This window comes from Oncorhynchus mykiss, chromosome 7 (assembly GCF_013265735.2).
Source record: "Oncorhynchus mykiss isolate Arlee chromosome 7, USDA_OmykA_1.1, whole genome shotgun sequence".
Lineage (NCBI taxonomy): Eukaryota > Metazoa > Chordata > Actinopteri > Salmoniformes > Salmonidae > Oncorhynchus > Oncorhynchus mykiss.
This window is the reverse complement of record NC_048571.1, coordinates 76634796-76649565: the sequence shown is the minus strand read 5'-3', so window position 1 is coordinate 76649565 and position 14770 is coordinate 76634796. Positions and strand designations below refer to the sequence as shown.

Below are 14770 nucleotides of genomic sequence, written 5' to 3'. Positions count from 1 at the left end.
CCAGCATTCTTAATGTATTCAACACGCCCTCACCCAGCCAGGATCCTTAATGTATTCAACACACCCAGCCAGGATTCTTAATGTATTCAACACACCCTCACTCAGCCAGGATTCTTAATGTATTCAACACACCCTCACTCAGCCAGGATTCTTAATGTATTCAACACACCCTCACTCAGCCAGCATTCTTAATGTATTCAACACACCCTCACTCAGCCAGGATTCTTAATGTATTCAACACACCCTCACTCAGCCAGGATTCTTAATGTATTCAACACACCCTCACCCAGCCAGGATCCTTTATGTATTCAACACACACTCACAGGTTGGTCTTTTGGTAGCGTTATGTAATATACTTAACTCCTAAAGTGTACCCTTGTTTGCACGTTGACCTTTGCATGTGTGGTGGTGTTTTTGTCAAAAGGTTGTGTGTGTTTATTTACCTAGGTGCCTACGTACTTGTTTGATGTAATTGTGTGCGGCAGGTAGCCTCAAGGTTAGAGCGTTGGGCCAGTAACTGAAAGGTCGCTGGTTCAAATCCCAGAGCCGATTAGGTGGGGGAAAAAATCTGTCGCTGTGCCCTGAGCAAGGCACTTAACCCCAATTTCTCCAGGGGCACTGGACAATGGTGACCCTGGCTGTGACCCCACTCCCTCCGGGTGTCTCGGTGGAGTTGGAATATGCAAGACACACATTTCCAGTTCACACTTGTACAAGTGTGTAACAGGACAAATATAAGCACCCCCCAAATTATTATTATTATGTTATGTAATGTAATGATGTATGTGCATGTGCGTGCTTGTGTGACAGTTAATTTGGGAATCATGTCATGTATAGTTAGACAAGAATGTTCAGTATGAGGTTAGTGCTTCAGGTGTGTTGTAGCTGCTTCATCACATTGGGAATATTTTCTCTCTTTACTCTTTTATTTGATCTGTCGTCCAGTGTCACCTCGTCTGAGAAGGTGGATAAGGCTCAACGATATGCAGACTTCACCCTGCTCTCTGTGCCTTACCCAGGTAAAAACCCTTATCCAGGAAAATCCCTAACTCGTACCCGGGTAAAACCCTAGCCCGTACCCAGGTAAAACCCACATCTCTCTACAACCCAACCCCCTACATTTAAAATACATTTATTTGTTAACTTTTTATCTACTTTTTATAATGTCGGTTTTATTAGGAAAAGTAGGTTTCCACACACAGTTTATGTACAATAGTTACATAGACAACAGAAAGGCAGTTGGTAAGCCTTACAATGCATTTCAACATCCTTATTGTTATAGCTACACTCATCCTCAGAGAGAGAGAGCTGTGCTCTCCTCTATGCATACCATTTTTTTACCACAACTCCAGGGCTGTATTCATTAGCGTACACGGTTTTCAACTGAAACCCGAAACAAGTGGTTCTTATTGGATCCTCCCTGTTTCTGTTTTCTTCTGTTCGCTGTCTAATGAACACCACCCCTCTCTCTGTGTCTCCAGGGTGTGAGTTCTTTAAGGACTACAAAGATAGAGACTACACCGCTGAGGGACTAGTATTCAACTGGAATCAGGTATAGTGTTTGACGCACACACACAATCTCTGAGATTCCTCATATCTATCCATCCAGATGAACTATTCTCAGGGCTTGTATTGACAATGCGTCTTGAAGTTAGGACTACTGATGTAGGATCCGGTCCCCCCCTGTCCATTTATCTTATTCATTGTGATCTCAAAGACATAATTGAACCTAGATGAGCACTCTTACACGCGTTATGAATAGGAGCTCAGATCTCAAAGACATAACTGAACCTAGGTGAGCACCCTTACACTCGTTATGAATAGGAGCTCAGATCTCAAAGACAACTAAACCTAGATGAGCACTCTTACACACTTTATGAATACGAGCTCAGATCTCAAAGACAACTGAACCTAGGTGAGCACTCTTACACGCGTTATGAATAGGAGCTCAGATCTCAAAGACATAACTGAACCTAGATGAGCACTCTTACACACTTTATGAATACGAGCTCAGATCTCAAAGACAACTGAACCTAGGTGAGCACTCTTACACGCTTTATGAATAGGAGCTCAGATCTCAAAGACATAACTAAACCTAGGTGAGCACTCTTACACACTTTATGAATACGAGCTCAGATGTCAAAACATACTGTTTCATTGTTAACCTTCACCAACAGGATTTTGTGGATGCTCCTTTGACAATCCCTGTGTGCTTTACCAAGAACTTGAATATAGACTGGAGTAAATATCAGGTATGTCTACTAATACCTGAATATCAGGTGCATCTACTACTTTCCCTATATAACCATAATTATACTGTATTCAATACTTCAGCGAGCTGTGATTCTGAGTCTTTCCTGATATTAGTGGTCTCACAGTGACCTCTGTAGGTGGGTTATGAAGCTGCATCTGTTTGCTGGCTAATAATTTCTCATGTTAAACAAAATGTCTTGATATTTATTATGTCCATTGTTCCATTGTTTTCAGATTTAGCGGATTAGCAGATTTTTTGGGGCAAAGTTTTACTTGCTATAACTGTGATATGTGGTTTTCGCAACTAGTTACCTTAAGTTGAATGATTGAAATGTAATCTAGAAACTGTTTAAATTCAGTCTGTTATACCTAATCTGGTAACTCAAGCCAACTTTTTGTAATTTTATCATACTTTTTAATTTTTATTACTGTGGCTAATGACATTGTCTGAAATCTTTGAAAACATCCCAAATACAGCATCTATATATCATCTATACAGCTAAGAACAACAATGTGACTTGAAAACAAGTTGACACTGAGGCTAAAGAAAGTGTGCTTTATCAATATACCTGATTTGGCTAACTGTTACTTTGGACAAAATCAAGACGTTAATATTCTTGTATAAAAAAAATCTTAAATTACACCTCCAATTAGAGCAAATTCTGAAATAAGTAAAAAAAAAACAGCCCTAGTTTAAATGCATATGTTTAGGTTATAAGTGATGCAGTCCCCACACCAGGGCCACGTTCACTTGGCAAATGTTGTGGAATGTTGCAGATAGACATGAAATGAATACCGCTGATGTGATTCCTTATTCCACATGTCTGTCTGAACGTTAGTGCACCCCAGATGAAAATGTGTTGAAACTCTGTGTTCCTCTGTTTCAGTCTTGGGACCTGGTCCAGCAGACCCAGAACTACCTGAAGCTGTTGCTTCACATCATCAACAGCGACGGTCAGTGCCTGTGTGTGTGTGGGTCTGGTGTGTGTGGGGGGGGGGTCTGGTGTGTGGGTCTGGTGTGTGTGTGTGTGTGTGGGTCTGGTGTGTGGGTCTGGGGGGTGTGGGTGTGGGTCTGGTGTGTGGGTCTGGTGTTTGTGTGTGTGTGGGGAGGTGTCTGGTGTGTCTGGGGTGTGTGAGTTGTGTGGGGGGGGCGTTTGGTGTGTGGGTGGGTCTGGCTCCTAGGGGGTGTCTGGCTCCTTGGGGGCTGTAACCAATTTCTTTCAGGAAGTAAATTGACCTAGAAAAGACTGGTTAAGTCCTATCTCATATCTCATAAGGGTCCAGTGAGGGTCTCTGAGATGTTGAACTACTAGTCTTGTTCATGGGCTTTATTCCTCATCACTTCCTAATCTCTATAAAACCTTGTGTCAACCTTCATTTCTTAAGTGGTTCTGATTTGGTTGTGATTGGGTTTGCTCCCTGTAGACGAGAGCGGTCTCCTCGTGCACTGCATATCCGGTTGGGACCGGACACCTCTCTTCGTGTCCCTCCTGCGTCTCTCGCTGTGGGCAGTAAGTGTTCTCCTCTTATCTCTCTCTTTTATTCCTGTCCATCTGTTTCTCTATTTTTCTCTCCTAGGCATGGGCGGCCTTCATACCGACCTTGTGCGGCTTTCATACCGACCTTGTGCCGTACCAGGGTATTTGGTAATACCGGCATTGATCACAAGGGGCGCTAGTTTCAAAACCCACTGAGCCTTTGTAATCCGAAGGTTAGCAATGCTAACAAGTATATGTTAAATCCCATAGGGAATGCTAACTTAATGCTAACGATTGCATTGTGAACATTTTATAGTCTCTGACTTAAACTATTTTCATGACAGACATCCCAGCTCATAAAAGTATACAAGTAACCAAAGTATACAAGTAACCAACAAAATTCTACTCACAGTTTTCTGCACCCTCAAAACAAATATTACACAGCAAGGCTCATGATCCAGAAGGAGATTCTCTGCTTTCCGGCATGCAAAGCTTGATTTTGAAAGAAGCTAACAACTTGGATTCCGCTATTTCAGCCACACCCGTTGCTGACAGGTGTATAAAATCGAGCACACAGCCAATAAATCTCCATAAACAAACACATTGGCAGTAGAATGGCCTGTACTTAAGACCTCAGTGACTTTCAATGTGGCACTGTCAAAGGATGCCACCTTTCCAACAAGTCAATTGTAAGTGCCCCGGTCAGTTGTAAGTGCTGGAGCAACAACGACTCGGCCACAAGCTCACAGAACGGCATCGCCGACTGCTAAAGCGAGTAAAAATCATCTGTCCTCGGCTGCAACACTCAGGCAAAGTTCCAAACTGCCTCTGGAAGCAATGTCAGCACAAGAACTGTTCGTCGAGATCTTCATGAAATGGATTTCCATGGCAGAGCAGCCGCACACAAGCCTAAGATTACCATGTGCAATGTCAATCTTCGCCTTGAGTGGTATAAAGCTCTCTGCCACTCTGGAGCAGTGGAAACGTGTTCTCTGGAGGAATGAATCACGCTTCACCATCTGACAGTCCGACGGACAAATCTAGGTTTGGCGGATGCCAGGAGAACGCTACCTGCCCCAATGCATAGTGCCAACTGTAAAGTTTGGTGGAGGAGGAATAATGGTCTGGGGCAGTTTTTTATGGTTTGGGCTTGGCCTCTAAGTTCTAGTGAAGGGAAATCAAATTTTATTGGTCATATACACATGGTTAGCAGATGTTATTGCGAGTGTAGCAAAATGCTTGTGCAAATCTTAACACTGCAGCGTCCAATGACATTGTAGATGATTCTGTGTTTCTAACTACAGTGGGGCAAAAAAGTATTTAGTCAGCCACCAATTGTGCAAGTTCTCCCACTTAAAAAGATGAGTCCTGTAATTTTCATCATAGGTACACTTCAACTAAGACAGACAAAATTAGGAAAAGAAATCCAGAAAATCACATTGTAGGATTTTTTCAATGAATGTATTTGCAAATTATGGTGGAAAATAAGTATTTGGTCACCTACAAACAAGACCTCTCACAGACCTGTAACTTCTTCTTTAATAGGCACCTCTGTCCTCCACTCGTTACCTGTATTAATGGCACCTGTTTGAACTTGTTATCAGTATAAAAGACACCTGTCCACAACCTCAAACAGTCACACTCCAAACTCCACTATGGCAAAGAGCTGTCAAAGGACACCAGACACAACATTGTAGACCTGCACCAGGCTGGGAAGACTGAATCTGCAATAGGTAAGCAGCTTGGTTTGAAGAAATCAACTGTGGGAGCAATTATTAGGAAATGGAAGACATACAAGACCACTGATAATCTCCCTCGATCTGGGGCTCCACGCAAGATCTCACCCCGTGGGGTCAAAATGATCACAAGAACGGTGAGCAAAAATCCCAGAACCACACGGGGGGACCTAGTGAATGACCTGCAGAGAGCTGGGACCAAAGTAACAAAGCCTACCATCAGTAACACACTACGCCGCCAGGGACTCAAATCCTGCAGTGCCAGACGTGTCCCCTGCTTAAGCCAGTACATTTCCAGGCCCGTCTGAAGTTTGCTAGAGAGCATTTGGATGATCCAGAAGAAGATTGGGAGAATGTCATATGGTCAGATGAAACCAAAATATAACTTTTTGGTAAAAACTCAACTCGTCGTGTTTGGAGGACAAAGAATGCTGAGTTGCATCCAAAGAACACCATACCTACTGTGAAGCATGGGGGTGGAAACATCATTCTTTGGGGCTGTTTTTCTGCAAAGGGACCAGGACGACTGATCCGTGTAAAGGAAAGAATGAATGGGGCCATGTATCATGAGATTTTGAGTGAAAACCTCCTTCCATCAGCAAGGGCATTGAAGATGAAACGTGGCTGGGTATTTCAGCATGACAATGATCCCAAACACACCGCCCGGGCAACGAAGGAGTGGCTTCGTAAGAATCATTTCAAGGTCCTGGAGTGGCCTAGCCAGTCTCCAGAGCTCAACCCCATAGAAAATCTTTGGAGGGAGTTGAAAGTCCGTGTTGCCCAGCAACAGCCCCAAAACATCACTGCTCTAGAGGATCTGCATGGAGGAATGGGCCAAAATACCAGCAACAGTGTGTGAAAACCTTGTGAAGACTTACAGAAAACGTTTGACCTCTGTCATTGCCAACAAAGGGTATATAATAAAGTATTGAGAAACTTTTGTTATTGACCAAATATTTATTTTCCACCATAATTTGCAAATAAATTCATAAAAAATCCTACAATGTGATTTTCTGGATTGTTTTCTTTCTCATTTTGTCTGTCATAGTTGAAGTGTACCTATGATGAACATTACAGGCCTCTCTCATCTTTAAGTGGGAGAACTTGCACAATTGATGGCTGACTAAACACTTTTTTGCCCCACTGTTTGTGGAAGGCCCTTTCCTGTTTCAGCATGACAATGCCCCTGTGCACAAAGCGAGGTCCATACAAAAATGCTTTGTTGATATCGGTGGGGAAGAACTTGACTGGTCTGCACAGAGCCCTGACCTCAACCCCATCAAACACCTTTGGTATGAATTGGAACACCGACTGCGAGCTAGGCAATGCTATTGTGGCTGAATGGAAGTCCCCAAAGCAATGTTCCAACATCTAGTAGAAAGCCTTCCCAGAAGAGTGGAGGCTGTTATAGCAGCAAAGGGGGGACCAGCTCCATATTAATGCCCCTGATTTGGGAATAATATGTTCACATACTTTTGCTACCATATTAGCTAACCAAATGCACAACTGCAGAGCAATTAGCACATTGTGTGTGTGCTTGTAAACCAACACCAGGTCACTGTTACTACCTGTACTCTTCATAATGAAAAATGTGACAGGTGAAATGAAGAACGCGATCTGCTTTATCTCCTAATGTATTGCACAAGTTGACTGCAGGTATTTACATAAAAAATATTCAAATGTATAAAAAAAATGTAAATAGTTTCAACGGTATTGAAAAACCATCCCGTGGTTATTTCCAAATAACTCGGTATACGGTAAATACGATATACCTCTCTCGTGCTCTCTCTCTCTACCTCTCTACCTCCGCCAACCAGGTATCCATTTTGTAATTCAATTCCAAAGGCACTTCTTCAAAATGAATGTTCTGTAATCCCACAATGAATTCATCAGCTTTGACCCCCCCCCCCCCCCCCCCCCCCGGTGCCCCTCCCATTTTATATATTCATACGCAAATGGAATTCAGATTCAAGGCCCACCGCTTAATCACCAGATTCAATATTCAGTGTCTGCATTTATTTAAAATGTAATATTAGGTTTGGCCATATAAATATGCATCATATTTCAAATACTGAAATATTTCAAAGGGCCAATCAGTGGTTGAAACAATATCAAAGTGTTTTCTCTGCCACTGTCTCTGTAAAAAGCTGAAGGATAGGGCTAGAGAAATGTAATCACTCTCAAATTCAAAGACAGGACTAATGTAAGGACTGACCATCCATGATATCATCATTGTTTTAACCATGTTTTCAGGCTGTGCATTGTTTTGTATACATTTTACTTTGTTTAGAAATATTGGAGTAAAACCAACTTATATTTTGGGCTCTGATGGGGTACGACAGTTAAATTAAGCTCATAAATTAAATTCTTCAATGGGTACATATCATTTAATGGATGTCCCAAAAATCTATGTAGCAATTGCTGATTGCCTCTTCAAGTATTTTAAATTTATTTCAAAATAATATTTGAACCCAGGAATTTGTACCTGACACTTTTCACTACATCTATCATGCATGGTATATCTTACAAACGGAATTTAAAAAAATAGACCGAGGATAGCGGCTAGCTCGTAATCCAACGACCATGCCAATGCCACCATGTGGTGCCCATTGAGGCTAAATTGCATTCTTGAATGATTTCTTTTCTAGGATGGTGCCGTCCACGCCAGTCTGGAGCCGGCTGAAATCCTCTATCTGACCATCGCCTACGACTGGTTCCTCTTTGGGTAAGGATTCACATTGTGAGCTCAATGGACCTCTCTCCTCTCCTCTCTCTCATATATATAATTACCGCTGTGCATCTCTCCAATGTTTAACTCATCAAATGGAGTCAAAAAGAAAACGGCTGCCCTCCAGATAGCCCAATAGAGTAATTATTCTTGTCCAAACTCCTGGGACTGCTTTCAAGGAGGAGGGATGGGACCGACCAAGAATAGTACACACACACACACACACCTTCCATTCTTCCTTCCTACAATCCATCATAATTGGTCATTTTTTTCAACTGTCGGGTTTGATGTGGTGGTCTGTATTGATTTGTTATCTCTCCATCACTTAAAGGTAGACCCAGCGATAAGATTTAGATGGAAGAAGTAAACGGCATAGTGGGTCATTTTCCGCAACAACTAAGAGTGTTGAAGCGCAAGGCTAAACCTTGCTGCAGCGTGAAGAGAACCCGTGCACATGCGCAAAGACTTAGTGTGACTGTGTGAGAGCGAAGTCTTGCATCGTACCAATCACAATATCTGCAGTGCTGCTCGTGGCAACGTCATCTCGCTGGGTCTAACTTTAACCTCCCATTGAGAGTTGGTTCATTTGTTCGTTTCACCTTTAAATGTGAAAGGTAACTTGACTGATTCGTGTTCAAAGCCAGAGGTTAGAGATGATAGGAGGGATGATGGGTCAATTGGTTATTGGTATACTTTTGTAAACAATGAGTTCTAAACTGAATCCTCTTCTTTTTGCTTTGCAGTCTCCATCTTCACATGGATCTTAAGATTTATACTGTTTGATCAAATAAGTATTTAAATTGTAAAAGTATAACTGGCACACCTACATTGTTATCAGGAGCATGGAGAAAACTGTACACTGAATAGAAAGGAAAAGGAATTGAGAAAGATTGAAGGAGTTAAATAGGTTGGTTGGGGATGGTGGCTCATAATCATATGTAGTAAAGGGTTCTTAGCTAGATTTTTTTTTTGATGGATTCGGCGATCATTGTCACCGATCTGGTCTGTGTTTCCTACAGTCATATGCTACCTGATCGCCTCAGCAAAGGAGAGGAGGTCTGTAGTACTCTAACACAATATTAATGCAATGGCGTGTGTGTGTGGAATATTAAAACATTGATTATACATTTTTCTATTTAGTTATTATGGTTCTTGCCCCGAAGTTCAAACACTGTTGCCAACCTCATGAATTAGTTTTTTAGGAATTTACTGCACCAAAGTAGATTGAATGGCTTGTAAAGATAAGAGTACAGCTTTGTCTGATACATTTTATGAAACTGATATACCAGACTACTGTAACTATTCACTAAGTATGTTCCAATTTTCAACTAAAGTGAGGTGTTTGGGGATGTTTTTCAAAACTAGGGGGCAGTATTTTGTCACGTATTTAATTCATCTCCAACACTAAACTCCTCCTCTTCCTCCTGGCAGATTTTCTTTTTTTGCTTCAATTTTTTGAAGCACATTGTCTCAGAGAAGTTCTCTGCCATGAAGAAACCGAGGTGAGTGAAATGTCACGGAACAACAGACGTTTCAAATGGAAATGCACTTTTTATAAAATATTGTCCGTCCCTGAAATGGAAACCCTAGTCCTCATATAGTACACTACCATTACCAGAGCACTATTGGCCCTGGTCAAAAGTGGTGCACTATATAGAGAATAGGGTGCCATTTCGGGGACACATACATTGTCATTCAGCCTGTACACCCAGTGTACAATGCCCTTAAGCCACTCTTTTAAATGTTTCAACAGGAGAGTTGTAAGTATACCTACAGCCACTCAGGGCAATAATGCTGTTATTTCATGGTCCGATTCCCACTGTGACAAAACAGATTTATTTTTTCTCTCTGTGTTCTTTGATCGCTCGCTCTCTTTCACTTTTTTTTCTCTCCTCCCTCCCTCGCTCTTTCTTTTTCTCTCTCTGTGTCTCTCTGTGTGTGTGTGTATTGTTTCAGCATCCCTTTTTCTCTCCAGTCTCCACAGAAGGAAAAACTCTCATTTCAAAGACACTGATTTCACAGTGGACGACCTCTGCCATTTGAGTAAGTTGTTTCCCTGGAGACATTTCAAGAGCTTGAGACTAAGGTTCTATCAGTGTTATTGACCAAATTTAGTTATTTACATAGCCTTGTTCTGTTTAATGTTCTCTAGTCATGTAGTACTCTAAATACCACAGTTTTAAGTTGTTAGAGAAAAAATACAATAAAAAAATTGCTGACACCATTCAAACCAATGAGGGTTCGGAACTTAAAGTTATCTCAATCATATTTTTGCAGATTGAACCTTGTAGTCCCAAGCTCTTGATTTGCAACAGTTTATTTTCTGCATCAAAAGGGGGCTTAGGTGTTGGGGTGTTTTTTTTTTGCATTTTTAAAGCTTATGTCATGCAATGTTATGCATTTTGCCATGGCTAATCCTGTGTTATTTTGCTCAAACATAATAACAAAATGTATACTGCTAAATTAATTGTTTTGGGGAATTTTCAATTCTATCTGAGTGTAACTTTTATTTTGGTGATTGTTAGTTTTCAAAGATTATACTATAAAAATATATAGGTCCATTATCTTTTCTACGTATTTTATATATGGTTTTAATCATTACATTTGACATTGAAAACTTTTCCATACCATATTATAATTTAGTTTTACAGTTTGGATTTAGGCGACCTGAAAAAACGGTTAGGCGACCCTCCGCAAGGATTTCAATGGCAGAAAATCCCTGTTATATGAAAGGGATAATCAACAAGAGGCTATGTATTTTACTGAAAATAATGCATGATCTGAAAGATGTGTGCCACGACTAACCTTCCACAGAATTGCATTATTTTCCAGAGAACACATAGAGCCCGAAGTTGATTATCCCACTTATGCAATGACTATAATTTAAACATTTGTCGCTAGAAAATGTGTTCATTTGCCGATAGAAATGCACTGAAGTAGCTAGCTAGCAAGTTTACTAGATAGCTACAGCAGTTGCCTTGGTAACCAAACTGACTGACTTGCTAGCTTAGCTATCCAAACCATCAGTCCTCTTAGCTTGCAATGAAAATCAATTTTAACAATGGCAATAATATTTTAAATTCATCTTTTGCTTTCAAAAGCAGCTCAAATATAGAACATGGAAGAATGATATTCATAGCCATTGAATATTGCTGTGCATTATAGGGAGATAATTCACGCTGTCTGCTAGTGCGTCGTAGCACAAACCTTCCACATCAGGCATTATGTTCCATATAACTTATAGCCCCTCGTTGATTATCCCTTACATAATATTTTATGATGTCACAGTACCTACATGTACTTGGTAGTCTGTGGCTCATTAAACAGGTTTTCTTTTTTTTAACTAGGCAAATTCTTATTTACAATGACGGCCTACCAAAAGGCAAAAGGCCTCCTGCTGGGACTGGGGGCTGGAATATAAAATATAAATATAGGACAAAACACACATCACAACAAGAGAGAACACTACATAAAGAGAGACCTAAGACAACAACATAGCAAGGCAGCAACACATGACAACACAGCGTGGCAGCAACACATGACAACACAGCGTGGTAGCAACACAACATGACAACACAGCGTGGTAGCAACACAACATGACAACACAGCGTGGCAGCAACACATGACAACACAGCGTGGCAGCAACACAACATGACAACACAGCGTGGCAGCAACACATGACAACACAGCGTGGCAGCAACACATGACAACACAGCGTGGCAGCAACACAACATGACAACACAGCGTGGCAGCAACACAACATGACAACACAGCGTGGTAGCAACACAACATGACAACACAGCGTGGTAGCAACACAACATGACAACACAGCGTGGCAGCAACACAACATGACAACACAGCGTGGCAGCAACACATGACAACACAGCGTGGCAGCAACACATGACAACACAGCGTGGCAGCAACACATGACAACACAGCGTGGCAGCAACACATGACAACACAGCGTGGCAGCAACACAACATGACAACACAGCGTGGTAGCAACACAACATGACAACACAGCGTGGTAGCAACACAACATGACAACACAGCGTGGTAGCAACACAACATGACAACACAGCGTGGCAGCAACACATGACAACACAGCGTGGCAGCAACACAACATGACAACACAGCGTGGCAGCAACACATGACAACACAGCGTGGCAGCAACACAACATGACAACACAGCGTGGCAGCAACACAACATGACAACACAGCGTGGCAGCAACACATGACAACACAGCGTGGTAGCAACACAACATGACAACACAGCGTGGTAGCAACACAACATGACAACACAGCGTGGCAGCAACACAACATGACAACACAGCGTGGCAGCAACACAACATGACAACACAGCGTGGCAGCAACACAACATGACAACACAGCGTGGTAGCAACACAACATGACAACACAGCGTGGCAGCAACACAACATGACAACACAGCGTGGCAGCAACACATGACAACACAGCGTGGCAGCAACACATGACAACACAGCGTGGCAGCAACACAACATGACAACACAGCGTGGCAGCAACACAACATGACAACACAGCGTGGCAGCAACACAACATGACAACACAGCGTGGCAGCAACACATGACAACACAGCGTGGCAGCAACACATGACAACACAGCGTGGCAGCAACACATGACAACACAGCGTGGTAGCAACACAACATGACAACACAGCGTGGTAGCAACACAACAAGGTAGCAGTATAAAACATGGCAAGAAGGTAGAGACAACAATACATCACGCAAAGCAGCCACAACTGTCAGTAAGAGTGTCCATGATTGAGTCTTTGAATGAAGAGATTGAGATAAAACTGTCCAGTTTGAGTGTTTGTTGCAGCTCGTTCCAGTCGCTAGCTGCAGCAAATTGAAAAGACGAGCGACCCAGGGATGTGTGTGCTTTGGAGACCTTTAACAGAATGTGACTGGCAGAACGGATGTTGTATGTGGAGGATTAGGGCTGCAGTAGATATCTCAGATAGGGGGGAGTGAGGCCTAAGAGTTTTTTTAAAATGTTTAATAAATAAGCATCAGTGGGTCTTGCGAGGGGTATACAGAGATGAGCAGTATAGAGTGCAGTAATGTGTCCTATAAGGAGCACAAGACGTGTGCTAGAATAATTAGTATCGCTGCTAATGAGGATGGTATGCCATAATAATGAGAACTTTAGATAGTTCATTATTATATATTACATAAGGATAGAGGTTTGTACAGTGGTGCTAAGAAACTTTAGAAAAGCCATGGTATGAATTCCCACTGTACCTCAGTTCTGATTTAACATGATGAGCTTTTATGTCTTGTCCCCCTCGACATGATACACAGAGCTTTGAACGGAGCTGCATTTACAGCTACTGGAAACAATTAACCTCATTTCATAATGATTATGTTTGTTGATAGAGACTGTTGCGTTCACAGACCTGTTTGTCTCCATGTAAATTGTTGAGGCTGGGTTTGACTACAAGCTGTCACCTACTATAACGTCTCTGACCATTAGCTGTCATGTTATGATTCCCAGAGCCAAATGGGATCCCCTAAAACGGCAGACTTATTGTCCAGATCTCTGGCAAAAGGCAGGTATTGTTTGACTAAGAATTATTGTGGTTTCATGAGACACAAAATTCTTAAATATCAAACGTATACATGAACCAACATACAGACAACATTCCTGCCAAAATGTCACAATTGGCAACTTCCAGTGTATTTTTAATTAGTACCTCCCCTACAACTAGTCTCTCCTCTGATTGGTCTGATGGCCTGTCCGCTAAACCCGTGTCTCCCGTGTGATTGGTGCAGAGTCCAGGGACCGGGGCAGCGTGACCAGCCTGAGCAGTGACTTCTCTCTGATCACGGAGGACGTGGGCGGAGCCACCTGCCTCACCAACGACGCCGTGGACCTGTTTTCCGGCCAGCCCCTGGCAGCCTCCAGCTGGTGAGTTCTCCTCCCCCTCTCCGTCTGTCTATTGGTGTGACCCGTAACGTTAGTATAAAAATAATTATCTTAATTAAATCATTTAGTTAGCAGACGCTTTGTGTCTGCCCTGCTCTATATGTTGTGTCATGTTGACAAGTCTTCCTTCCATCGAATTCATCGAAGTCCAGTATGGTTCTAACTTCTTTGGAGAGAATGTGTTCTCAGCCAACTTGCCTAAAAGTAATACCAAATGAAGAGTAAGATAATGTCAAACCTAACTCTCCTTTTCTATGGCCTCCCAGGAGGAAGGGACACAACTCGTCCCCACAGACGGTGCTGTGGAACCGGCCCAACCCCCTGCAGGAGCGGCTGGCCCACCCCCTCAGTCAAGAAACCAAGTCCTCCAGCTCTTCCTCCTCCAACCAATCAGAGACGGGTTTCACGCATGCAGGCAGCAGTCCTATGTCTGTGCCCGGGAGAAGGTAAGCCTTCACTTAGAAGTCAGTCGTAGTTTTTTTTTATTTTAAAGATTTATTTTAAGTCTATTCAGAAGGCGATGGTATGAAATGAGTGTGGAAACAGAAATAGAGGTGCTACATGGGGTCGGAAGAGGGAAGTTTACATACACCTTAGCCAAATACATTTAAA

At 42.3% G+C, this 14770-nt stretch overlaps 1 protein-coding gene across 2 annotated transcripts in view; it reads left to right on the top strand.

Annotated features, from left to right (window-relative positions):
* Positions 1-14770, top strand: part of LOC110528513 (myotubularin-related protein 14) — a 51154-nt gene that overhangs the window by 10050 nt on the left and 26334 nt on the right. For both annotated transcript variants that reach the window (XM_036984094.1, XM_036984093.1), the window contains exons 7-17: positions 946-1019; positions 1482-1552; positions 2178-2252; positions 3141-3207; positions 3679-3764; positions 8116-8192; positions 9215-9251; positions 9627-9697; positions 10171-10238; positions 14005-14140; positions 14425-14604. In XM_036984094.1, coding sequence (XP_036839989.1) covers positions 946-1019; positions 1482-1552; positions 2178-2252; positions 3141-3207; positions 3679-3764; positions 8116-8192; positions 9215-9251; positions 9627-9697; positions 10171-10238; positions 14005-14140; positions 14425-14604 — 942 coding nt within the window. The remainder of the gene's footprint in view (positions 1-945; positions 1020-1481; positions 1553-2177; positions 2253-3140; positions 3208-3678; positions 3765-8115; positions 8193-9214; positions 9252-9626; positions 9698-10170; positions 10239-14004; positions 14141-14424; positions 14605-14770) is intronic.